General features: G+C 39.0%; 1 protein-coding gene across 1 annotated transcript; it reads right to left on the bottom strand.

The window, feature by feature from the left end:
* Positions 1–909: 909 nt before the first annotated feature.
* On the bottom strand, positions 910–26,784 carry cmb (combover). Its single transcript, XM_073981978.1, has 6 exons — positions 25,726–26,784; positions 21,360–21,492; positions 14,400–16,769; positions 12,252–13,281; positions 9,986–11,627; positions 910–2,061 (listed from the first exon to the last, which is right to left on the bottom strand). The coding sequence occupies exons 1-6, from the start codon at positions 26,209–26,211 to the stop codon at positions 1,216–1,218; spliced, it is 6,507 nt and encodes a 2,168-aa protein (XP_073838079.1). The 5' UTR covers positions 26,212–26,784; the 3' UTR covers positions 910–1,215.
* Positions 26,785–27,461: the final 677 nt, after the last annotated feature.

Below are 27,461 nucleotides of genomic sequence, written 5' to 3'. Positions count from 1 at the left end.
TCTTGAGGTCTTCTATAGACAACAGAAGACTTTTTGAGGTCGTCTACAAACAACGGAAGACCTCTTGAGGACTTTTATAGACAACGGCCTCTTGATCATTTATAGTCAACGGAAGACATCTTGAGGTCTTTTACAGACAATAGAAGAACTTTCGAGGTCTTCTATAGACAGCAAAAGACCTTTTGAGTTCTTCTAGTGACAATAGAAAACCTCTTGAGGTCTTTTATAGACAACAGATGACCTCTTGAGGTATTCTATAGACGTGGGAAGACATATTGATGTATTTTACAGACAATGAAAGAACTTTCGAAGTCTTCTATAGACAACATATGACCTCTTGAGGTATTCTATAGATATGGGAAGTCATCTTGAGGTATTTTACAGACAATAGAAGAGCTTTCGAGGTCTTCTATAGACAATAGAAAACCTCTTGAGGTCTTTTAGAGACAACAGATGACCTCTTAAGATATTCTATAGACGTGGGAAGACATCTTAATGTATTTTACAGATAATGGAAGAACTTTCGAAGTCTTCTATAGACAACAGAAGACGTCTTCAAATCTTTCATGGACAATAGATTATCTTTTGAGATATTCTATAGGCAAGGGAAGGCATCTTGACGTCAACTTTCGAAGTCTTCTGTAGACAACAGAAGATCTCTTGAAGTCTTTTATAGACAATAGATGATCTCTTGAGATATTCTACAGACAAAGGAAGACATCATTGCCGTCTTCTTTGAACAACAGAAGAGCTCATGTTGTGTTTCACAGACAACAGAAGACCTCATTATGTCTTCTTCAGACAACAGAACACCTCTTGAATCTAGAAGAAGACCGCTTGAAAATTAGACATTTCTAGGTCACCTAATTATCTTGGTCCCCTGATTTCCGGTTAACACTTTTAAAAACATTTAATTTTTTGAATCAGCTGTTTATTATTTGCCTGGATATATGTATAGCTTGTTTATATTATAAAAGGGAATGTTGTGGTTTCTAGTTTTAGATTGGGGGAATAAGGTTATGTTGGGGTCAAATTGGGGGAAGGAATGTAATTATATAAATGCCAATATTATTTAGGAATAATTCAATAAATTAAAACATGTATAGGATAGAATAAGGTGGGACAAACTTAAAAACTAAACGGAAAATATACATCTATATATGTATGGGTGTGTGTGAATATAATAGCATACCAATAGAGCCGAGCCCCGATGGTTTATTCTTTTTCGTTAGTATCTTGTTTTTCTGATTTTATGCCAGTTTTTTCAATAGCTGCTACAAGGGGAACAGATTGTAAGCCATCTAAATGATTGGTGGTGGTGGTGGTGTTAGAAGAAGAAGATGAAACTAGTGCACAAGCCCCCTCTAAGTTGTTATCTTCATTAGCTGCAGCCTCCAGTACTACTAGTTTGTTGGAATTTTCACTCAGATTCATGTCGGTTGGAGTGGAATCAACGTCTTGCAAATAGTTAGCACTGTTGTTGGATGAACAATTTTGATCAGCTTCGGCTAAATCACCATCATCTTGCTGTTGTGGTGGTGGTGCTGCAATTGGTGGTATTGATGCTTGTATACCATTTTGTTGCTGTTGTTGTATGTTTATGGAATTATTATTGCTTGTTTTGGATGCTTTCATTTTCCCTTCATTTGGAATATTGCCAAATAGTGTGTTTTCTAAATAATGTTGATACCATGTCAAAAACTCATCTCTTTCCTTGGGTATGGTTAATTTTTTAATTTTCGTATAAATCTTCTTGGGTGATATAATGTTGCCATTTGTATTATTACAGGTGGTGTTGTGGGCATTCTGTGCCACTGAGGCGGTGAGCTTGGCCACCTCCACCAATAGGGTGTCATTGATTAGGGTATTAGTATGCGTTTGATTGCGTATTCTGGAAATTATGTATTTGATAAGATCACCCTCATTAGCTTGGGGTGTTGTTGAGTGATTGGCATTAGATGAAGAAGCTTGGGCAGCTACTGATGGGGTGTTAGATGATGCTGTTAGACAAAGAACATTTGCGGTATTGCTGTTATCAGCGCCATTTTTCATTTCGTTTTGCTGAAATGGAATGAAAAGACAATGTGAGTGTTGCGTTAGGAAGGTTGTCTATGCAAGGGGCATATTTTGTAGAAGGTAGATGTATTAATTACAATAATTAACAAATTTACAAAAACAACATTGTGGTTAGTGAAAATAAAATGTCAAAAAACCCTTTAAATTACAACAAATTTGAATCAAGATGTAAATATAAAGCATTCAGAACTGTCGTAGGTCCTTTTATTACAGTTTTAGGATAAAAAGATGTATTTCATGTTAGCAAATACAACAGGTGGTGGTCTCGAAAAATTTTGAATATGTTATGTCAAAATTTTCTTTATGTTGTTGGGGAAATTGTAGTAATTTATTAATTACAAAAATAATTTTGCCACAGAGGGATTTGACACTTCATATTCCAACAGCTGGTGTGACACCACTACCTGTATTTGAATTCTGTAACTCATTTTACCGACAAAAATCGGCGAAATTAAAAGTCTTATAATTTCGGTAAGTTAACAACCAAAATAAAGCTGTCGCTAAGTCCAACCGATAGCAACAGTGTTGTCAACTTTTATTGATACTTTTTATTCATAATTTTGCGTTTTAATTTTAGCGACATTTGTCGGTAACTCCAAAAATGTCTTACAGAATTCCACTACTGGTCAATATGCCTTGAGTAAATCCCGGAACAAGTGTCGTTTAGGGGCAACTCTCGGATCGGTCAGAAATTTTTTACCATATGTAGCCCTTTGGACCCTGATTCCAACGATATATAATTTTCTGGGGGGAAGTCCATACTTCCCGATATGGGTCTTGACATTTCGGAAATTTCGTACTTTAACACCTATAGGTTGTTTATGGGCACCTCTCGGATCTGGCTGAAATGTTTACCATATGTAGCCCTTTGGACCCTGATTCCAACGATATATAATTTTCTGGGGGGAAGTCCATACTTTCCGAGATATGGGTCTTGATATTTCGGAAATTTCGTACTTGTAACACCTTTATGTTGGTTAGGGGCACCTCTGGGTTCGGGCTGAAATTTTTACAGTAAATAGCCCTTGGCACACTGAACATAAATATATATAGCTTTCCGTGGGGAAGTCCGTACTTCCCGAAATATGGGTCTTGACTTTTTTACTTTTATCACCATTATTTTTAAAACCTATGCAATATGGGACTCGTTTTAAAGCTCACGAAGAGTACTTTCCAATGCCGCCAATAATTAATAATAGTAACTAGATTTTCTAATAATTATTTATCAAGTTATTATTGGGCTACGCAATCAAAACTCTCTTTTAAATTGAAAGTGTTCTTAAGTAGCCGGCCTGCGGTCGGGTATTTAAGATTTTCTCCTATGGACAGGGACAAAAGTGGGCTACGCGATCAAAACTATCTTTTAAATTGAAAGTGTTCTTAAGTGGCCGGCCTTCAGCCGGGGATTTAAGTCTTTCTCCTATGGACAGGGACAAAAGTGGACTACGCGATCAAAGCTCTCTTTTAAATTGAAAGTGTTCTTAAGTAGTCGGCCTTCGGCCGGGGATTTAAGACTTTCTCCAATGGACAATGACAAAAGTGGGCTACGCAAACAAAACTTTCTTGTAAATTTAAAGTTTCCTAAGTAGCCGGCTTTGAACAGGAATTTAATACATTCTCCTATAAACAGGTGTAAAAATAGGTCGCGTACATAAAAGTACTCTCCGTAAGCTTTAAAACGATGCCCATATTGCTAACGTTAGAATTGTAAAATGTCAAGACCCATATCTCGGGAAGTATGGACTTCCCGCCGGAAAATTATATATCGTTTTATTCAGGATGCCAATAGCTATCTACTGTAAAAATTTCAGCCCGATCCGAGAGGTGCCCATAAACAACCTAAAGGTGTGAAAGTACGAAATTTCCGAAATGTCAAGACCCATATCTTGGGAAGTATGGACTTCCCCCCGGAAAATTATATATCGTTGTATTAAGGATACCAAGGGCTACCTACTGTAAAAATTTCAGCCCGATCCGAGAGGTGCCCATAAACAACCTAAAGGTGTGAAAGTACGAAATTTCCGAAATGTCAAGACCCATATCTCGGGAAGTATGGACTTCCCCCCGGAAAATTATATATCGTTGTATTCAGGATGCCAAGGGCTATCTACTGTAAAAATTTCAGTCCGATCTGGCATTTACGACATTTAAGCCTAGATCCCATTATATTTTGAAACCCCAATTTACAAAAAAAAAAAAAAAAAAAAACTGATTGCTGATTGTCACTTTTACCCTCTATAAATATGCCTTGATCATATGGAAATAAATGAAAAATCAAGTTCACCTTTAGCTCTCGCAGCGAACGGTCAACATCTCTTTTTCGTGCGCTCAACACAAAAGTCTATATTTCGTATCAGAGTAAAACAAAAAAATTAAAGTTCATTTTCTCTATCATCTTTTATTTTTGTGTACTCGTCATACAAGTTTTTTTTTTCTATTACTGCCTGTTAGTGATCGGTACTCGTAATGGAGTCCTCCTCTGGAGGAAACTACTATGCTAGTCTAGACCCAGGGGAACCAAGTTCCGCCTCTCCTAGACGCAAAAAACAAAAAACAAACGCAACCGTCATGCTTGGAAATTCCATGGATTATCCACCTCTTTTGCAAACACGAAACAAGAAGCAACAATGTCCAAAGTTCGTAATCATGAAGAGCAAAAATATCGACCAACCGTTGAAATCATACAACATTTTCCTTTTATCAAAAGCCATACAAGGCATTTCTTCAGAGCCAACATTAAAAACAATATTCACGAGAGATGGAAATTTAATGTTCCTTACAAAAAACGAATCGCAAGCCCATCGTTTCATCAGGGCAAAAAGTCTACCAGGCCTTTGCCCAATAGAATGTGCACTACATCCTACTTTGAATATTGTCAAAGGTTTTGTATACTGCGATCTGTTAACCAATCTTAGCGAAGAAGAAATTGTAAAAGAAATGAAATCCCAAGGAGTTGTTGGATGCAAGAAGATAACCTCATTTAAAAATGGCATTGTATCTAATACACCCATGCATATTCTCGATTTTGATCTCTACGAAGTTCCACAGACTGTTGATATTGGCATAATCCCATGCAAAGTGAAGGAATACGTACCAAACCCTTTGCAATGTAAAAACTGTTACAAAATAGGCCACACAAAAAAATTTTGCAAAAACAACACAGCATGTGAAATTTGTTCTTCTGTAATACACGATCCCACACCATGCACTAAGATCCAATGCATCAATTGTAACCACTCTCACCGCTCCACCAACAAACAGTGCCCAGCCATATTACAGAGAAAAGAGATCTTAAAATATAAGATAAAAAATAAATGCTCATTTAAAGAAGCATCCCAACAATCACCAAAGCTCACGAATTTTGAAATACCAGTAGAGAAATTAGAGGAAGCAATGGAAGAGCGAAAACTCAAATTAAATACAATAAACAAAGACAACAACATCTCAACTACCGTTGAGAAAACAACAAAACCACAATCTCCTACTGAAAAAGTCAACAACCAATTAAGAAAAGAAACTGATTCAACAATATGTACAACATCCACCACTGAAAATTCATCATCAAACACTCTGCTAAATTCTTTTTTGAAAACCAACAATTCTATCTCCTCTCTCAGCCCCACAACTGAAAATACTAAAACTACCATTTCACACACAAATACATCAACATCACCTACAAATACTTCAACATCATCATCACCCGCAAATACATCAACATCATCATCACCCACTCAAAATGTACAAAGCAACAAATTCACCTCTTCGTTTCTCAGCAACTCAACTACATCATCACTCAATATCTCAAGAGCATCATCTGCAGATACAAAGAGCAATACTCTCAAAGAGACACCTGCTAAAATCACTGCAAGAAGGTCTGAAATAGACACACAAGATATTGACATGACAAGTAGCTAATCTGTTATAGTACTTTTAGATTTCTGTATCCGCTCGATTTTGAGTGTCGATTCCATGGCGTATACGGCAAATGAATCCAATGGTTTTTTTGACGTATGCGCAATGGAGTTGTCATTTGGAGTCGAGCGGATTTCGTAGGTCTAAACGTACTATTAGATACATTCCATCTCGATTATCAATATGGATAACTTTAAGATTATCCAATGGAATATTAAAGGTTTGATCAATAATTATATTGATCTTCAACATTTAATAAATGATTATAATCCGGATTTTTTATCCATACAAGAAACACATATACCATATAACGGAAATATAATTGCGCCATCCCCATTTGCTTGTTATTCAGCAAATCATCCGGATAACAGAACTGCTAAAAGTGGAATCGCTGTTTTTATTAAAAACCATATACCTCACAAACAAGTTACCAATAACTCTAAACTCCTGAACATATCAGTTGAGGTTACTCTTAATATAAAATTTACGATTGTTTCGGTATACATCAACCCGAACGAAACATTTTCACTTTCCGACATCTCAGATCTTTTTTGCAATATACGTACACCTATAGTATTCGTCGGCGATGTCAACAGCTGGAACATAATTTGGGGATCAAATACAACTAATCCTCGGGGTAATATTATAGAAAATGCCCTCAACATTCAAAATTTGTGTGTGCTCAACGATGGAAAACCCACGCATTTGTCAACATTTGGCACTCACACCAATATAGACATTTCGTGCTGCTCTGCATCCCTATTATCATCCGCTACTAGTCACACATTGGACGACTTATATGGTAGTGACCACTTTCCCACAATTACCAATATCTTGTTGGGTACTTCTTTCATAAAATCAAAGCCATCGATCAAATATAACATAAAAAAGGCGAATTGGGACTCTTTTCAAATTGATGTCGATAAGAAATTGGACACTAAAAATCTTAAAGGTAACCCAAATAAAATTAATGCGATCTTCACAAAAGCCATTCACGTAGCTTGTAACAAAAACATTCCAATTTCTAAAATTATACCAAGAAAGACCGTCCCTTGGTGGAATAAGGAATTGGACACCCTACGAAAATACAAGATGCGTTGTTATCGGAAATTTAGAAAATCACCCTCTATGGAGAATTTAAAATTATACAAAAAATCCAATGCCAAATTTAGATTTGAATCCAAAAAAGCAAAAGCGTTATGCTTCTACAATTTTACTAAAACCATAAGCCGTGATCTTCCCATAAATTTTGTGTGGCAAAAAATCAATAGATTATCAAAAAAATGTGAGCACCACTCCTTTACAACCATGGAGTCCAATGGTATACTTATAAATGATCCTGTTGATATCGCTAATCACTTTGGTAATAAGTGGTCAACCGAATCCTCTAACACCAATTTCTCCAGTGATTTTTGTTCCGCCAAATCAAAAATTCCATCAACATTTTCCAATATCGCTTTAAATAAACAAGCATCTACAATTGAATCAAAAATTGAATTCTCCGAACTTTTATTGGCGATGAAAAAAGTCAAAGGGAACACACCAGGACGTGACAATATATCATACCCAATGTTGCTAAACTTATCCAACAAATGCAAACATAAACTGCTCTCGTTTTACAATGATGTTTTCGAAACTGGTATAATTCCTCATGCGTGGAAGGCTGCAACAATTATACCAATCCCAAAACCAAACAAAACCAAAACAGATTTTTCTGCGTATCGACCCATATCCCTACTGTCTTGCATTTCAAAACTATTAGAACGCATTATCGCCAATCGGTTATCATGGTTTCTAAGTACACGCAAACTAGTTGCAATTAACCAAGTTGCATATAAATCAAATCAGGGTTGTACAGACGTACTTCTACACATTGATTCGTATGCATCAAAAGCCATCTCTACAAAAAATCATGCATCCGTATTATCAATAGATTTTGAAAAGGCATTTGATCGCATAGGACTGCATGTGATCTTAGAATCCTTATTGTCTTGGGGCGTTGGCTACAAAACCTTAAACTTCATCAAATCATTTCTAACAGGACGTCATTTTCGAGTTAGAATTAACAATTTCTTCTCTGAGCAATACACAATGGATAATGGTATCCCACAGGGATCTCCACTCTCTGTAATGCTATTCCAAATAGCCTTTAACCAAATAAGTGATATCATCAACCAACATCCAAAAATATATCATTGTCTTTACGCCGATGACTTATACATTTTAAATTCTAACAAGGATAATACCACTACCAACAATCTGTTCTCCAACATAATATCTGACATCAACACATGGTCCAAGACATCCGGTGCCAAAATATCTTTCTCAAAGTCTTCAATTCTTCACATTTGTCGAAAGCACAATTGTCTTCCCACAGACATATCGGGAAATGGATTTAATATATCTTACGTTAATAAACTCAAAATTCTGGGCATTGTATTCCAAAAAAATTATCGGTGGAATGAACACATCCTAAAATTGAAGAAAGACCTAATACCGAGGTCCAACATCATCAAATACCTGTCATCAAAAAGTTTTGTCCACGTAAATACTCTGACATACTTGGTAAAGACATTGGTTTTAAGTAAAATTGACTACGGTTTGTATTTATTCGGCAATAGCCCCAATTCAACACTAAAACAAATAAAATCTGTATACCATGACAGCATCAGAGCAAGTTTGTACGCGTACAGAACGACACCCATAACTACATTGCTTATAGAATCTGGGTTACCCTCTCTCGAAGACAGATACCAAGAGTCTATAAATCTGTTATTGCCGAAAATTCTGTCTTCCAAATCCTCGCTTATCGACGCAGACGTATCCAAAATTATGAAGGCGAAAAGAAAACCCAAAACACCATCAGCCATTTATTACTCTCTTACAAACAACGTACTCAATTTCAAAGATAAGCTGTCTTCCAACAAAATAAAAAGTCCCACTTGGTGTTTTTCAGACAAAGCTTGCGATATATCCCTCAGTACTCTAGGCAAGAGTACAACTCAAAATGAAACATACTGTCAACATTTTCTTAATTTTTCTTCTCAACATTCTGATTGGCAGTTCCTATACACTGACGCATCGAAAACAAACACAGTATCATCATATGCCGTGGTTGATGCTGAAGGCTACGTTTTAAAGACCAAAAAACTCATAGACTTTGCATCCATCTTCACAGCTGAGGCTGCAGGGATAATTGAAGCCATCAACTTCGCAACATCAACAAAACGTAAAACAGTTATTTGTTCTGATAGCTTATCAGTAATAAAAGCAGTTTCTAATCTATCAAATATTAAATGGACTTCAGTTAACACAATTAGAGATGCATTATCTGAAAATAACAACATTAAATTATATTGGACGCCTGGGCATGTTGGCATTAAAGGAAATGGTTACGCGGATGAAGCGGCTAAGAATGCATGTACAGCCCCTCTAGTGTATGACACAATTACAGAGAAAATTGATTTGAGAACTCATATTAAAACTGAGCTCCTCGATATTAGAGCAAACAAATTAACTCTATTTAGACATAACCATTACAATCATGTCAATCCTAAATGTATCAAGCCCATTTATCCCACATATGTGGACAAAAAGAAGATAAGATTATTCTCCAGACTACGTATGGGACATACTATATCCACGCATCAACATCTTATTAACAAGGACATTAACAATACTTGCCCGAAGTGCGGAAGTATCTGTACAGTAGAGCACATCTTGCAGAATTGCAACCAACTTTCCCATCATTACCACACATATCTTAACAACCGAGGACTGGATATCCTGAAATCTCCAACACCTGCCAACATTGAAGCAATTTATAATTTCATATCAAAATCCAATTTTATAATCTAAACTAATTATATTGTAACTTTTAACTATTACAAGCTCTAGCTGATGGCCACAGTAGCCAATGCTAAATCTTGCTTTACTAACTATGTATTTACTACATTGTTAATAATAAATAAATAAATAATAAATAAATGAAAAATACCTTATCTTTATTAACCTGTTGCTGCTGTTGTTTATGATGTTGCTGGGCAGCCAAGCTACAGGCACCTCTTAAATTGTCATTGTGTTCTTCTTCTTTGTTGCAGGAAGAAGCAGCATTATTGTTATTACTTGGTGGTGCTTGCTTGCGCAAGTTTTTCCTTTTCTTTGAGCAGTTCTTGACACTAGTTGTGGAATTGCTAGGCCCAACAGCAGCAGCAGCAACTGTTGCTGCTTGTTGTTGTTGTTGCTGCTGTGGATTACAGTTGTTTATATTATTCTGCCGCCAATTGCTGTCTTCTTCGGGTTTTTCATTTTCGTTATCCCCATTTGGGTCTTCATTATTGACATTTGCCGCTGTCATTGCCGGGGCATAGTAATCATTACGTGGTGCATTAGAGTCATCGGAAACATTTTGTTGTTGTTGTTGCTGCACATTTGCATTGTCAAATTGTGAAGAAGTAGATGAAATTGAGTGCTGTTGCTGCAATTGTTGTTGCAACTGATCTCTTTGTTCATTTAAATTCAGTTTCCTCAAGGAATGATTGCCGATGTTATTGAATAGCTGAGGAACATTGGCTTGACTTTGTGTTGCAAGGTTGTCCTTATCAAGTAGCATACTTTCTAGCCTTCTGAAAACATCCTCCTTTATGGATTCATAAAATTTCGTGGTAAATTTATCATTTTTCAAGGCATTTACCAGGAGGTTACGTTTAATCTCTTCTGAGGTGGTATCATCTTCTTCGTCATCCTCCTCTTCCTCGTTGTTTTCATTGTTACATTCGGAATTTGTGCTTGGTATAATGTTCTGTTGATTGGTGGTGGAATAATCGAGAGGCATTTGTTGCAGTTGGTGATGGAAATTAAAGGCATTGCCATCCCCATCATCGTTGACTTGTAGCAGAAAATCGTGATTCCTATTTCCGGTAGCTGTCTGATGGGTTTGTTGCAAATTTAGATACTGGGGAGTTGAGTGCTGCTGGGCAAAGGAGGTATTTTGATATCTTGGCAATGGCGGTTGCCTGCTGGATTGTTGTAGCCGATGATTTATGGCCAGATTATAGTCCTCGTTGAGATTTCTAAAACGCCAATTGGGCTTGGGACCCACCTTATTGTTTTGTTGTATGTTATAGTTGTGATACATTAGATCGGTGGTGCTGCCACCGGAGCTGTTGTTGGTGGCATTATTGGTGTTAGCGGAGCTTCCAGCATTACCACTGTTGCTATTGTTGTTTTCATGATGTTGCTGCTGTTGTTGTTGCTCCAACCAATTCAGTTGCTGCAACTCCCGTTGTTGTTGATATGCATTCTGTTGATATTGCAGCTGTTGTTGTTGCTGATTGATGCGCGATCTTTGTAAAATGCGTAAATATTTTGAGGCTGCATCATTGCTGTTGGGACTCACCGCGGCAGCATAGTTTAAGTTGTTCACACAATCTTCCAGATTGAGATTTTGTTCATGGAAAATTTGTGGCTGTTGCTGTGGTGGAGGAGGAGCAGTAGCCGAAGGATGTTGTTGCATGGATTGGGGCCTTTCATAGCCATTAGATTCCTGCTGTTGTTGTTGCTGCTGCTGTTGTAAAATTTGTTGCTGCTCTTCGTTGCTTTTATTGGAATTAGTTGAAAGCAGATTTTGCCGTGAATAGCTTTTGTTGTTATGAGCAGCATGAATGGAGTAAAGATTAAAACAAAACAGATGCAATGAAAAGAAGAAGAAAAGCAAACATGAAGAATTCTTATTTTTGGGCGTTAAACATGCAGACATACAAAAACAAAAACGTTAATCCAAACAACAAAAACATTGGGGTACTCAAGAAAAGTCTTCTACTTACGAAAGTGTTTATTTGGAAAAATCGTTAAGGACACTTTTGAAAATGTGTTCCAGTCCTTAACAAAAATAATAACGAAAACCCACTTCTTTATGATGGTGAATATATATTTTTATATATTTAAATTGTTGTTGTTGTGGATAGTGTATAAATTTGGATAAAATCTTTTCACATTTCTTATCTTTAAAATCTCATTTTCAAATATAACAAAAAGTAAAAAAAGAATAACAAACTTAGAGTTGAAAAAAAAACAACCTTCAGATTCTATATAAACTCCCCTATAAAACAGAAACACAATGAAGGCAAATCACATTAAATTAGAGCAACATACATTCAGTTTCTTCTTTCCATGTGACTTTTTTACTTGACCTTCATCGAGTTTCTCTCCCTACATATCTCTCTCTCATCATAGTAGTTAAAGTTGTTGTTGTGCAAATTTACCTTCTAAAATTATCCCAATAATTGTTGGCACGATTTCCAGGTGGCACCTGATTATTCAATGTATTCCCAGCGGCAATATTGCTATGATGATGTTGCTGCTGTTGTTGTTGATTTTGTGTACGCAAGTTGGCATTATTTTGATGTATCGAATTATTATGATGATGCATAAAAATGGGTGCTGGACCTCCCGATGAACCCACCACCGGTGATGGTGGTGTTGGTATTTCATTATTGAACAGAGTTGTGCCGCCGTTGGGTTGTGGTGGTATCACCGTGGCATTATTCAATGTGGAATACATGCTAGCCGAGGCAGTAGATGAAGAGTTATGTTGTTGAGTTTCAGCACTAAAATTATAGCCACCACCACCTGGAGTATTATGTAATGGCTGCTGTTGTGATACCCTACGATAAACATGATGTTGATGATGTTGTTGTTGCTGCTGCTGATAGCTACCACCAAAACCATTATTTCTTTGCGGCATATACAAGCTGGTAGGTTGTTCTGATTGAGCACGATTAATGGTCATATACAAATTATTGGGTAAAGCTTGGGTAGATGGTATACCAGCCAAACTTGGTGGTGGCACAGATTCGGAACGCAATGTATAACCACTAACTTCAGGATTACTGATTGGAGTGCCACCCAAAGATATGAGACGTTCTTGCAGTATGTGTATAGTTTGATTGAGATTATCAATTTCCCTCTGTTGATGCCACAACATTTGATTGCATTGGCACACGGAGTTAATCAACATTTGTTGGGTTTGGATAAATTGTTGCAACATTGGATCAGAGGCTAGGGTGCCATTATTTGTAGCTGCACTAGTTGCCGTTGATGAAGATGCTGTAGCATGCCCCAGATTATTTGCTGTACAAATGCATTCGCTATTGCTGAGGGTAACATTATGACCAGCATTTTGTGTCAAACCATAGCTGGTAGTTTGAGGTGGAGGAGGAGGTGGTGGTGGTACACCTGCAGCATAGTAGTATGGATTCCATGCAGTCGGCAAGGGTGGTGGTATGGGACCAGCTGGAAGATAGGAAACAAAATAAATTATTTCCTAGAAGTTCTAAGGCTATTCTTTACAAAAGACTTTTTAGAAGTGTTGAAGGGAGTTTTTGTATATGAGCTGAAGACAGTCTTTATAAAAGACCTAAAGGCTGTTTTTATAGACGAGCTGAAGGTCGTCTTTTTAAGTGAGTTGAAGAATGTTTTATGGACGAGCTGATGTCCGAGGTCATTTACAATAGAGTAGATGACATCCGATATCATCTACAATAGAGTAGATGACGTCCGAGGTCATTTACAATAGATTAGATGACAACGGAGGTCATCTACAATAGATTAGATGACGTCCGAGGTCATCTACAATAGAGTAGGTGACGTTCGAGGTCATCTACAATAGAGTAGATGACGTCCGAGGTCATCTACAATAGAGTAGGTCACGTTCGAGGTCATCTACAATAGAGTAGATGACGTCCGAGGTCATCTACAATAAAGTAGATGACGTCCGAAGTCATCTATAATAAAGTAGATGACGTCCGATGTCATTTACAATAGAGTAGATGACGTCCGAGGTCATTTACAATAGATTAGATGACGACGGAGGTCATCTACAATAGAGTAGATGACGTCCGAGGTTATCTACAATAAAGTAGATGACGTTCGATGTCATCTACAATAGAGTAGGTGACGTCCGAGGTCATCTTCAATAGGGTAGATGACGTCCGAAGTCATCTACAATAGAGTAGAAGACGTCCGAGGTCATCTACAATAAAGTAGATGACGTCCGATGTCATCTACAATAGAGTAGATGACGTCCGAGGTCATCTACAATAGAGTAGATGACGTCAGAGGTCATCTACAATTGAGTAGATGACGTCCGAGGTCATCTACAATAGAGTAGATGACGTCCGAGGTCATCTACAATAGAGTAGATGACGCCCGAGGTCATCTACTATGCAGTAGATGTCCGAGTTCATCTACTACGCAGTAAATGGCTTCCGAGGACATTTAGTATGCAGCAGGTGGCTTCCGAGGGCACCTAGCATAGGATAGATGACGCCCGAAGTCGTCTACACTGAAGTTATATCATCCAGATACACAAAAATCATCAATAGACTCATTTCCCCATTTGTTTTACTTACGAAAATTAATGCCCATTGCTGACATTGGTGGTGGTATTGAAAATGACCTCGAACTGCCCGACTGCATGCTGGCACCCTCCAAAGAGGCACCATCGTGAGCCGATGAACTGGCCGCCTGGGCTATGTGAGTGCCAGCATTTGAGGAGACACCAGTTGAATTCAACGAATCCTTGCCACCTCTGGCATTCGATGATGTGTTTTCGTTATTCCTCGATGTTGCTGGTGTTGAGGTGGGAACAAATTTAGCACTTTCAGCATAATCCGATTCCATATTATCTTCTTCGGCTTCATCGTCAGCTTCCGAAACAATATCTTGACGTGTGGTGGCATTTGACGTTTGTTGTTGTGCTGGAGTTTCTTCTTGTTCCAAACGTTTGCAGATGACTTCAAATTCTTTCTTTTTACGTTCATATTCTTCTTTGAGAGCATCACGTTCATGCTGAGTTCTTAAATGCTCCTGCCAACGTTCCTCATGGCTACGGGTGTCGTGGTGCTGTTGTTGCTGCATTGGTGTTGGTGTCAAACTGTTGCGTTTTAAGGCATCATCACCCATTTGCACGGCAGCCGCCGCTTGTTGTTTGCGTCGCTCTATCTCTGCCTTAAGCATTTGTATGCGATCCTTTTCAGCTTGCAGTGATTCTGCTTGTTCCCGCAAATCTGAAGTGACTTCATTAAGCATACGAACCTTGCGGGCCAATACTTCTTCATTGCCATTGTTATCATTAAATCTTGAAGGCATTGCTATGGGTGTACGTTCACGATCGTAGACAATGGGCACCTCCCTTGTTGGTGTACGACTCTCATCTTTGCTGGTGTGAGCCTCTATGAGGCTAACAGTTTCCATCATATCTTTAAGACGTTTCAATTGGGCCTTCATTGCTTCAATATCGGCCACCTTTTGTTGTATTAAGTGAGCGGTTTCTTTACGTTCGTCTTCATCCATGTCGGTTTCTTCATTCTCAGATTGTTCATTGCCATTCATTTGTGGCGCACGTTGACGTTGTTCTTGGGGACGTTGAGCATGTTGCAATAGTTCTATGGGTACATTTCTGGTAAATTCCACAGGGACTTCACGTTCATTATTTGAAGATTTCTTGGCTTGGGCAACAACTGCGGCCGCTGTTGCCTGCTCCTGTTGATCATTTTCTTCAATATCTTTTTCTTGTTCAAATTGTCGTTGCCTAGCCTCCTTGGCACTTTCCTCAGCCGAACGATTGACACTTTGCAATTCAGTAACCAAATTACGCATTTCATCCCTTTGTGCCCGCAAAGCTTCCAGTTTCCTTTGCAGAACTTGTTGTTCTGCCAAAATTTCAGGGCAATCTTCGCCCATCATACTGGAGAGTTCATTTTGATTTTGTATAAATGTGGTGAGATTTTTCATGCGACCAACCAAGTTGGCCACATCACTTTGCACCTGGCCAACAGATTCATAATCGGGTGCACCATCAGATGTAGTACCTGGAGCAAAACTTAAATGTCCAGCTTGTTGTCTCAGCTTTTCCATATCGCTTAAATGTTGCTTGGCAGCATTTTGTAGTTTCAACAATTGCTGTTGTTGTTCTTGCATGTTTTGTATGTTACGATTGGAAGCCTCTAAGCGGGCCTGTAACTCCTCGTAGGATGGTGTGGTCTCAGGAGTGGGGGTCTCAATATTGCTATGCAATGATTGTATGGATTGGGCTCTATCACTCATATTACTCTGGGGAACATCTTCCAAACTTGTGGAATTAACCACAACATCATGTTGACCACTGGTACTGGGATTGATTTCATGAACCATGGTGGTGGCTGTGGTTTTGGGTTTCAGGGGTTTTTGACTGTTGTTATTCAGATTCTGAAAACGTTGAGCCAATTGTGTTATTTCGTTGGTATTGTGATGGAGAATGGTGTTTGCCAAAGCAGCCGAAGACGACGCCTGTATGCCGGGCAATAAACTTGTGGTCAAATTCAAAAATGGGCTGGTTTGTGAATTCTCAAAAAGTTGCCTCAGCCTTTGAAGAACAATTAATTGTATCTGCTGTTCAAATTGTGCACCCAAAACGGCTTGATTATCATTTATGGTTTGGGAGATATTTTGAGCAACGAGATTGGCGGCGCTTGGTTGTATCGGTTGTACTGTTGCAGCCGCCGCAGTTGTAGCGCTATTGTTAGCTGTCGAAGATTGATTCGGAGGTGGTACACCCGGCGTGTGGGGTATAACAACACCAATTGTCGTATTTAAATTTGTATTGCCAACGTTTGCCGCTGCTGTGTTAAGGAAATCGTTTTGCAATTGTTGCTGTTGTTGATTCTGTATTTGGGGTTGACTACGTCGTGGTATGGGACGTACTGGATAACAGAAACGTTGTTGATTCTCCTGGGAGTTCTCTGTTGTGGAAAGGGGAAGAAATAAAAAAGGAAATACATTAGTTTTTTTGTGTGTCAACTGGGAGGTGCTAAATGAATATTTGACTTTTGAATAAATAAACAGGTAGATAGAAAGGGAAAAAAAGTCGTTAGGGTTGGCCATGTGAGACCATGAGTTACAATACAGATGACTACTAAATTACAATCCCACGGCAGCGGGTTCTTTCGTACCTGATTGACCCGGAACAACACAAAACCAATGTTGCGGGCAGTGGCTGCCACCTCAGTGTGTACATGTTTGTATTTTTTTCGTTTTTCTGTATTGGGAGCAGCATATCCCGGAATGCCTGCTCCGAATTCTATTGGTCCGAGCCGGGACGGAGGAAAACCCAGGACCAATATATCTGTGCTCAGTTTGTCAAATCCGCATCTTTACCCACATCCAACCTTCGGTGAGATGCAATAGATGTCAGAAGTGGGTGCATCTAAGGGGTTGCTCTGGACTCGTCCACGTGAGGGACTACGACAGGGACTATGTTGCTGCATGAACACAGTCCCCAGTGAGTCGTCGTCGGATTTCGAGACTCCCTCGTCGTCTGATTACGAAACTCCCCCGCAGTAGCCTCGGCAACAACCGCACACGCAGCCTTTAACACAAGCCGTTGTTGTCCCAATCCCCGAAAATGCAGTCTTTTTGCAATTGAATTGCAATGGACTCCGAGGTAAGATCCAGGAGATAGTAGATTTTATGAGTCGGAAGAACATCAAGGTCGCGGCGGTGCAGGAAACCAAGCTGAACAACAACCACAGCTTAGAGCATTGTGATGGTTACAATGTTCTGAGGAAAGATCGCACCAGAAGTGGAGATGGGGGATTGGCTTTCCTATTGCACCAGTCTGTCCAATACAGACCTATCTCGCTTGAGCCTGTCTCTAATGACCCGTACATGGAATGTATGGGGGTAGCAGTCAGGTGTGGAGCTGCCGAGATAGAGTTGCTGAATGTATACATCCCGCCGAGAAATAGCTGTATCCCTGATTATAGGCCTGACATTAGCCCGCTCTTGCAAGGGGATTTTAATGCGCATCATGAGATGTGGCATTCGGCCCTCGGAAACGACCAGAGAGGTACAGCGCTGGCTGAGCAGATTGATAGCTCTACGTTTTGCACGGTCAATGAGGACGCCCCTACCAGAATTAGAGGAGAGAGTCACAGTTCGTCTGACAAATGACGTTACCTGGCAACACGTCATTTCCCTTGGATCAGACCATCTCCCCATAATTGTCTCCATTAGCAGACCACCCTACTTCATCACCTCTGAACGCCGGACGTTCGTCAATCATAAAAAAGCTGATTGGTCGAGTTTCAGAGAGTTCACCAATCACCGCTTCAGAGAATTGCCCAATCCTTCTGATGTTCGGGTAGCGGAAAGGACGTTCCGGGACATCATCACTGCTGCAGCCGCTCGACATATCCCTGCTGGTCGAATACCCGAAGTAAGACCAAATTTCCCAGCAGAGGCGACGGGATTAGCAAATGAGCGTGATGAGCTTCGTCGTATCAACCCCAATGACCCCAGAGTCAGGGAGCTGACACTGGAAGTTAACAGGCTGGTCGGGGAGCATAAGCGGAACAAATGGTTAAATCATCTGAAGAGCTGCAACATTGGAGCCGGTATAGGTGAATTGTGGGCAACGGTTAAGTCACTCTCGAACCCTGGAAAAAGGAAAGATAGGACCTCAGTCACGTTTGGCGACGTTACGTTGACTGACCCGAAGAGGTGCGCAAGTAATTTTAATCGACAGTTTGTCGAGCATCCCTAGAGTATTACGTCGCATCAGATCTCTGCCTGCCGAGGATGAGCCACCACAATTTACAATGGATGATGTTGCCAATGCCATCAGGAACGCTAAATCATCCAAAGCGTTGGGCCCTGATGGAATCTCCATGGTAATGTTGAAGCAGCTGGATGAGCCGGGAGTCGAGTATCTCACCAAAGTCTTCAACTTGTCGCTAGCCACCCTCGTTGTTCCCGAAGTCTGGAAAATGGGCAGGGTGGTCCCACTACGGAAGCCAGGCAAGGATGCCAGCTAAAGTGAATCGTACAGACCGATTTCGCTTTTGTCGCCCGTAGCAAAGACACTTGAGGCCTTGCTCCTCCTCAGTATCAGAAATTGCTATCAAGTTGCCGATCATCAGCATGGATTCCGTAAGCAGCACAGCACGACAACAGCGCTGCACGCCATTACCACATATATCTGTAAAGGACTCAACCAGAGACGGCCGAGCCATAGAACAGTGATGGTGGCACTTGCCTTATTAAAAACCTTTAATACAGTCAGGCACTCCACGCTGTTTGAGGACATTGAGCAGACAACCCTCCGGCCAAGCTTGAAACGTTGGATAGTCAACTATATTTGTGGACGCCAGTAGTACGTGGAATTCAGGAATAAGAAGTCCAAACCCGGTGGAGTGAAACAGGGAATTCCCCAAGGTGGGGTGATATCTCCGGAACTGTTTAACCTCTACCTCTCCTGTATTCCAACCCCTCCAGACGGTATTGAGATCGTGACGTATGCAGATGATTGCACGATCCTGGCGTCGGGTACCTATCCTGATGACATCTGTGAGAGACTGAACAACTATTTAACCGATCTTACCACCTTTTTCCATTCGAGGAATATGCAGATTTCCGCCACAAAATCTACAGCCACGTGGTCGACGGTAGCAGAATTCCGACCACAAACTGTCCTAAAATGTTAGGGGTCACATTCGACACTACATTCACGTCGTGCGCACACGCCACAGCTATCTGCGACAAGTTGAAAAATAGGAACAAGGTCCTCAAGTCCCTGGCCGGCAGCACTTGGGGCGCAGATAAAGAAACCGTGTTGGCCACGTATAACGCGATTGGTCGGTCTGTGGTAAGCTATGCGGCTCCAGTCTGGTCCCCGAGATTGTGTGACACGAACTGGAAAAAGATTCAAACTTGCCAGAATGCCGCCCTGAGAACAGCGACAGGTTGCCTCATCAAATCTTCAGTGGACCATCTACATGAGGAGGCAAAACTTCTTCCTGTAAGGCAACACAATGAGATGCTTTCGTTGCAGTACCTGCTTGGATGTTATCGTGTGAGCCATCCCAATCACCATCTTGTGGGTAGGCCCGGCCCATTCAGGGAGATCAGGAAGGATATCCATGCTCTAGAGGGAGAGGTCCAACGATACAGGAGAGAACCCCTAGATCAACAAGAATATCAAGCAGGATTGAATAGCATTCACACGGACGCAGTTGCCAAGGACTTAAGCAATTATAGTGTGAATAAAGTACTCGGAGTGCGGCATGGGCCCGCACGACACACAACACCTTTTTAACTGCCCCGCCAAACCTACCCATCTAACTCCAGTGGATCTGTGGCTACATCACATCGAAGCAGCCACTTTTCTGGAACTGGAGATAGAGCCAGAGCCAGATTGAACAGAGGAACGAACAAATAAACATAACAAAAACACTGTTACAACAACAACAAACCTCTAAAAATGCTATAGTGTCGAAATGGCCTCATTATCACACTGAGACGGCTGAAATTTAGTATTTAGTCTTCGTTGGGGGTATAAAACTTTCTTCCATAAATTTTAAGGTATAGGTCCACGCCATCATATAGCCCTCTTAGAACGGTACCTTCCGATTTTCGGTAATTTGAAGGTTGTGGCCACATTAATCCACCGAAATGGCTGAAATTTGTGGTGGAGGGTATAAAAAGTTCGGCCCGACCGAACTTATCGCTTTTCCTACTTGTTCAAGTTTAAATGCAATGCAATGTGATCATGACGACAACTTTATACTTTTTTTTAGATATGGGAAGCCCATACATCCTGAGATATGGTCCCAATAGTTATGCCCTCTGCATCATATACGTGTCGTATAAAAGACGATTTTCGAAACTTTGATGGCCGATTCTTCCCCTTGAAAATGGATTGGGCCTAATGTTGGTGAACCCAAACTAGTTATAAATACAGTATACCCTTCTAGTTTCCAGTGGAAAGAACAAAGTGTATAAAAGAGGATAAATTATAAAAATCAGACATAACATAAACAAAGCGTGATGATTGACATTGGACTATGGAGAATGAAATTTTGATATTGCCTATAAAATGACGTTAAATGTCTCACCTACACTAAATTTCATTCCAAATTTCGAAAAAGCGGCATTTCAAAATCATTTAATGAAAATAAATTAAGGCCCAAATAGAATTTTCTTGTTTTTGATTTTGAAAATAAATCATAAAAAAGGAAAAAAAAAAACAGCATGACTAAGAATTTTGCTAATACGAGTATATATCAAAAGAACACACAAGTAATTTGGTTGGTATATATAGAGAAGAACAAGATGTTGTATGCAGCAATAATATAAACACACACGAAATATCTAAATTTAGATACTCTACAGAAACAGAAAAAAAAATATAACGCAAAGGTACTATCCAACAGCCAAGTAGTGGCTAATGCGAAACACGCTGGGAAATGTGAATTACTTATAACGATGAAGAAAAGTAAAGAAAAGTTCAAATGAAAATTATATAAATAACTGTATTGTGAACTTTTACTTACCTATATCACTGCTTGCTGTTGCCCCAAGGCCTTGTTGTTGCTGCAATAATGTTGTTGCTGGATTGTTATTGCTGCTAGTGGTGGTGTTGGCTGCCGCCGCTGTTGTTGTAACCACAGTAGTTAAAAGATAATCCTTAAAATGATGAAGTAGAAGTAACAAAAAAATTGTTATAACAAACACAAGTGGCAAATCAATTTTGTAAAGTTTTTTATTTTTTCGTTATTTATAGAAATTTGAAGAATCTAATTCGTTTTATATTTTTTGCGAAATGACAAGTTCGACAAGCGTTCGATATGATGGGATGTTCGTTATCGGCCGTGTATAGAATGCTACTACGCAACATGTGAAAAGAGCCAAGTGGAAAATCGTATTCAAAGATCCAAGAGTTTTTCTTTTTGTTTTGAAAAACGAAAGTAAACAAATGAGAGCAAGAGATAGAAAATGTTCTTCTTTTTTGCTTTTCAAAAGAGATTTTTATGAATGGCAGATGATCGCTGGTGCTAGCTGTGGTAAGGAGGAAATGTAGTTTCCTAAATAAATTTTACTTTAGATGCAATTTTTGTTTATTTGTTTTGTAGGTGGGTGTCATTCTGATCATTTCTTTTCATTCCATTGTTGGTTGTTTATGTTATTTTTGGAAATTATGACGCATGTTGGAGGTGGTATCAAAATATTGACAACAGCGTTGAAGCTTTGTCTTATACAATTATGTATGATGCAGGTGATTGAGGCACAGTGACCAACAAAACTGAGAGATATTTAACAGTTTTTATTTTTAACATGTATAAGTAGACGACAGAGATGCTATTATAGGCCTTTCCTAGAAGAAAAGGTTATTTCATAGACCTTTTCTGAAAGAAAGGGTGCTTCCATAGACCACCTCTAAATGAAAGGGTGCTTTTATAGACCCTTTCTGAAAAAGGGTGCTTTTACAGACCCTTTCTGAAAAAGGGTGCTTTTATAGACACTTTCTGAAAAAGGGCGCTTTTATATGCCCTTTCTGAAAAAGGTGCTTCTATAGACTCTTTCTGAAAAAAGGTTGCTTCTATAGACCCATTTTGAAAGAAAGGGTGCTTATATAGACCCTTTCTAAAGGAAATGGTACTCCTATAGACTCTTTTTTAAAGAAAGGGTACTTTTATAGATCCTTTCTGAAAGAGAGGTTACTTCTGTAGACCCTTTCTGTAAGAGACGGTACTTCTATAGACCCTTTCTGAAAGAAAGAGTACCCTTTCTGAAAGAGAGAAAGGTTGCTTCTATAGACCCTTTTTGAAAGAAAGGGTGCTTTTATAGACCCTTTTTGAAAGAAAGGGTGCTTTTATAGACCCTTTTTGAATGAAAGGGTGTTTTTATAGACCCTTTTGGAAAGAAAGGGTGTTTTTATAGACCCTTTTGGAAAGAAAGGGTGCTTTTATAGACCCTTTTTGAGAGAAAGGGTGCTTCTATAGACCCTTTTTGAGAGAAAGGGTGCTTCTATAGACCCCTTTTGAGAGAAAGGGTGCTTCTATAGACCCTTTTTGAGAGAAAGGGTGCTTCTATAGACCCTTTTTCAGAGAAAGGGTGCTTCTATAGACCATTTTTCAGAGAAAGGGTGCTTCTATAGACCATTTTTCAGAGAAAGGGTGCTTCTATAGACCCTTTTTCAGAGAAAGGGTGCTTCTATAGACCCTTTTTCAGAGAAAGGGTGCTTCTATAGACCCTTTTTCAGAGAAAGGGTGCTTCTATAGACCCTTTTTCAGAGAAAGGGTGCTTCTATAGACCCTTTTTCAGAGAAAGGGTGCTTCTATAGACCCTTTTTCAGAGAAAGGGTGCTTCTATAGACCCTTTTTCAGAGAAAGGGTGCTTCTATAGACCCTTTTTCAGAGAAAGGGTGCTTCTATAGACCCTTTTTCAGAGAAAGGGTGCTTCTATAGACCCTTTTTCAGAGAAAGGGTGCTTCTATAGACCCTTTTTCAGAGAAAGGGTGCTTCTATAGACCCTTTTTGAGAGAAAGGGTGCTTCTATAGACCCTTTTTGAGAGAAAGGGTGCTTCTATAGACCCTTTTTCAGAGAAAGGGTGCTTCTATAGACCCTTTTTGAGAGAAAGGGAGCTTCTATAGACCCTTTTTCAGAGAAAGGGTGCTTCTATAGACCCTTTTTCAGAGAAAGGGTGCTTCTATAGACCCTTTTTGAGAGAAAGGGTGCTTCTATAGACCCTTTTTGAGAGAAAGGGTGCTTCTATAGACCCTTTTTGAGAGAAAGGGTGCTTCTATAGACCCTTTTTGAGAGAAAGGGTGCTTCTATAGACCCTTTTTGAGAGAAAGGGTGCTTCTATAGACCCTTTTTGAGAGAAAGGGTGCTTCTATAGACCCTTTTTGAGAGAAAGGGTGCTTCTATAGACCCTTTTTGAGAGAAAGGGTGCTTCTATAGACCCTTTTTGAGAGAAAGGGTGCTTCTATAGACCCTTTTTGAGAGAAAGGGTGCTTCTATAGACCCTTTTTGAGAGAAAGGGTGCTTCTATAGACCCTTTTTGAGAGAAAGGGTGCTTCTATAGACCCTTTTTGAGAGAAAGGGTGCTTCTATAGACCCTTTTTGAGAGAAAGGGTGCTTCTATAGACCCTTTTTGAGAGAAAGGGTGCTTCTATAGACCCTTTTTGAGAGAAAGGGTGCTTCTATAGACCCTTTTTGAGAGAAAGGGTGCTTCTATAGACCCTTTTTGAAAGAAAGGGTGCTTTTATAGACCCTTTTTGAAATAAAGGGTGCTTTTATAGACCCTTTTTGAAATAAAGGGTGCTTTTATAGACCCTTTTTGAAATAAAGGGTGCTTTTATAGACCCTTTTTGAAAGAAAGGGTGCTTTTATAGACCCTTTTTGGAAGAAAGGGTGCTTTTATAGACCCTTTTTGAAAGAAAGGGTGCTTTTATAGACCCTTTTTGAAAGAAAGGGTGCTTTTATAGACCCTTTTTGAAAGAAAGGGTGCTTTTATAGACCCTGTTTGAAAGAAAGGGTGCTTTTATAGACCCTTTTTGGAAGAAAGGGTGCTTTTATAGACCCTTTTTGAAAGAAAGGGTGCTTTTATAGACCCTTTTTGAAAGAAAGGGTGCTTTTATAGACCCTTTTTGAAAGAAAGGGTGCTTTTATAGACCCTTTTTGAAAGAAATGGTGCTTTTATAAACCACTTTTGAAAGAAAGGGTGCTTTTATAGACCCTTTTTGAAAGAAAGGGTGCTTTTATAGACCATTTTTGAAAGAAAGGGTGCTTTTATAGACCCTTTTTGAAAGAAAGGGTGCTTTTATAGACCCTTTTTGAAAGAAAGGGTGCTTTTATAGAGCCTTTTTGAAAGAAAGGGTGCTTTTATAGACCCTTTTTGAAAGAAAGGGTGCTTTTATAGACCCTTTTTGAAAGAAAGGGTGCTTTTATAGACCCTTTTTGAAAGAAAGGGTGCTTTTATAGACCCTTTTTGAAAGAAAGGGTGCTTTTATACACCCTTTTTGAAAGAAAGGGTGCTTTTATAGACCCTTTTTGAAAGAAAGGGTGCTTTTATAGACCCTTTTTGAAAGAAAGGGTGCTTTTATAGACCCTTTTTGAAAGAAAGGGTGCTTTTATAGACCCTTTTTGAAAGAAAGGGTGCTTTTATAGACCCTTTTTGAAAGAAAGAGTGCTTTTATAGACCCTTTTTGAAAGAATGGGTGCTTTTATAGACACTTTTTGAAAGAAAGGCTGCTTTTATAGACCCTTTTGGAAAGAAAGGCTGCTTTTAAAGACCCTTTTTGAAAGAAAGGGTGCTTTTATAGACCCTTTTTGAAAGAAAGGGTGCTTTTATAGACCCTTTTTGAAAGATAGGGTACTTTTATAGACCCTTTTTGAAAGATAGGGTACTTTTATAGACCGAATCTGAAAGAAAGGGTACTTTTATAGACCGTTTCTGAAAGAAAGGGCACTTTTATAGGCCGAATCTGAAAGAAAGGGTACTTTTATAGACCGTTTCTGAAAGAAAGGGTACTTTTATAGACTTTTTTGAAAGAAAGGGTACTTCTACAGACCCGTTCTGAAAGAAAGATAGCTTCTAAATACTCTTTCTGAAAGAAAGATAGCTTCTAAATACCCTTTCCGAAAAAAGGTTACTTCTATAAACACATTTAGAAACCTCATTTAAAGTTTATGTTCGGAATCCTATATTTTTTTCAGCGAGTTTAGATGATGTTAGAATTGGCTACAAATTAACATTTATTTTACCTATACATTTCGGTTACCAAGGCCTTTCAGAGGTAAACATTTCAAAATGATTCGAGTAGAGACTCTAAACTAATCTTAAGGCAGGAATATAAACAAATTTACCCCATGCCTTCCCATCTAAAATTTGAATAATATTGTCATCATACTTACATTCAAATCCTTCAATTCCCTTCGAATGGGAGCAACAATTTCCGTATTTTTATGTAGCTGTTGCCCCGTAACTGGAGCAGCATGTTGATGATGATGGTGGTGGTGTTGGTGACTACGAGCAGCATGTTGTTGTTGCTGTTGTATAGATGCTACAATATTTAAAGGACTACAACGATTTGATAAATGTTGTTGTTGTTGAGCCAACACTGTAGGTTGTTGTAAAATAGGTTTGTGTGATGGTTGTTGGTCATTCACTTCTGGAATAACACTTTGCTGTTTGCTTGCCGTTGTCGATGACGATGAGATTTTTGTTGCTGTCGTTGCAGCCTTCGGAACTGTTCCAGTTTGTTTACGCCCTCCTCCCATTGGAGATGAAGTGCCCGATGTACTACTTGTTGAGGGGGGATTGTGAAAAGAGCTGCTACCACTGCTAGGAACTATATTACGTGAATCTTTATTGGGATTTTTTGTTGGTGCTGGAGACATAATCGTTTCGTTTCTTCACAGGGACTTATACAAAATATGTTTGTCACAATGTCGTCGGGTTGGTTGGGGAAAATATGTGTATTTTTCATTGATTTTTTTCTTGTAGTACGCCCCTTTCTTTTTTCCTCTCTTCTTGAGGTTTTCTTTTGTATTTTATATATCGATTTTGCTACATTCTCTTGTCGAATTTATGTTTGATGCTAAGTTTAGAGTCCGTTCTTGTCTGGCGTTTAAAAAAACATTGTAAACATTGTTAATGGAAAATTGAATAAACAAATAAATTCAATTCAATCAATTCAATAAAAAATGTTCTCTTCTCTCAGCGTTAATACACTGAGTCGAACCGGCTGACAATTAGAGCTGGCAAACCATCGATGGGATTATCGATACTTAATTTTTTACTCCAATATCGTACAGCTGGCAAACCATCGTTTTGATTGCTGTCGTAAAACAATGGTTACGGCGGCCACTAAAACAAGTTATTTGGGTTATCTTTCGCGAATTATTTAAAACATAATTGTATCCGAGTCCGTTATAAACAAAGCTTTACGACAGTGATCAAAACGGTAGTCCGACTATCGATAGCTTGCCAGCTTTACAATATCGATGAATAGTTTTTTATATCGATATTATCAAAATTATAGAAAAGCACCAAAAACATATGACCTAACATGGGATCTATAGATTGAAAGTTGTGGCAAAATACGTGGGGATCTACAGATTGAAAGTATGGCAAAATACTAGAGCTGGCAAACCATCGATATTCCCAACATTAGATATTTTCGATATAATGTTTTAAAATATCGATTGCTATCGATATTATCGTTAAGTTGTCATCACCATTAATTTGGAAATGAAAATGGCGGAAAAGTCAATGATTTTCTTGAAATTTTGCACAAGTAGTTCACAGAAATGTGAGGGAGAATAAACAATTGCTTTTATTTCATAAAAAATAAAATAATACATTTTACTTTACCGAAAAATGTGTACGTGTGACTACGGGCTTACTTTCTCACACACACATAACCGAAAAGTAGCGAAATTTCTATTTATTTCAATGAATTTCAGGTTAGCGGTTTTAATTCCGATAATATCGATAGGTAAAAATATCTATCGATATTGAATTTTTAAATAACAATCGATATTATCGATAGTGCCATCGATTTTTTGCCAGCTCTACAAAATACGTGTGGATCGATAGTCTGTGTTTAGACACACAAATTTCTCGGGAAAGTAAATTGAGTTTTTTT

The sequence above is a fragment of the Musca autumnalis genome, unplaced genomic scaffold (genome assembly GCF_047663935.1).
Source record: "Musca autumnalis isolate F117 unplaced genomic scaffold, ASM4766393v1 scaffold_4, whole genome shotgun sequence".
In the NCBI taxonomy this organism is placed as follows: Eukaryota; Metazoa; Arthropoda; class Insecta; order Diptera; family Muscidae; genus Musca; species Musca autumnalis.
Note: the sequence above shows the minus strand (reverse complement) of the source record. Positions and strands in the feature narration are given on the sequence as shown.

What these genes read in the sequence shown, in the direction of transcription:
- cmb (XM_073981978.1), bottom strand. Translation starts at nt 26,211, where the DNA reads ATGTCTCCAGCACCAACAAAAAATCCCAATAAAGATTCACGTAATATA. An exon ending in AGCAATGGGCATTAATTTTC is followed by an intron (nt 13,282 to 14,399) that starts GTAAGTAAAACA and finishes CCTATCTTCCAG; the next exon opens with CTGGTCCCATACCACCACCC. An exon ending in TATTGGGATAATTTTAGAAG is followed by an intron (nt 11,628 to 12,251) that starts GTAAATTTGCAC and finishes TAACAACAAAAG; the next exon opens with CTATTCACGGCAAAATCTGC.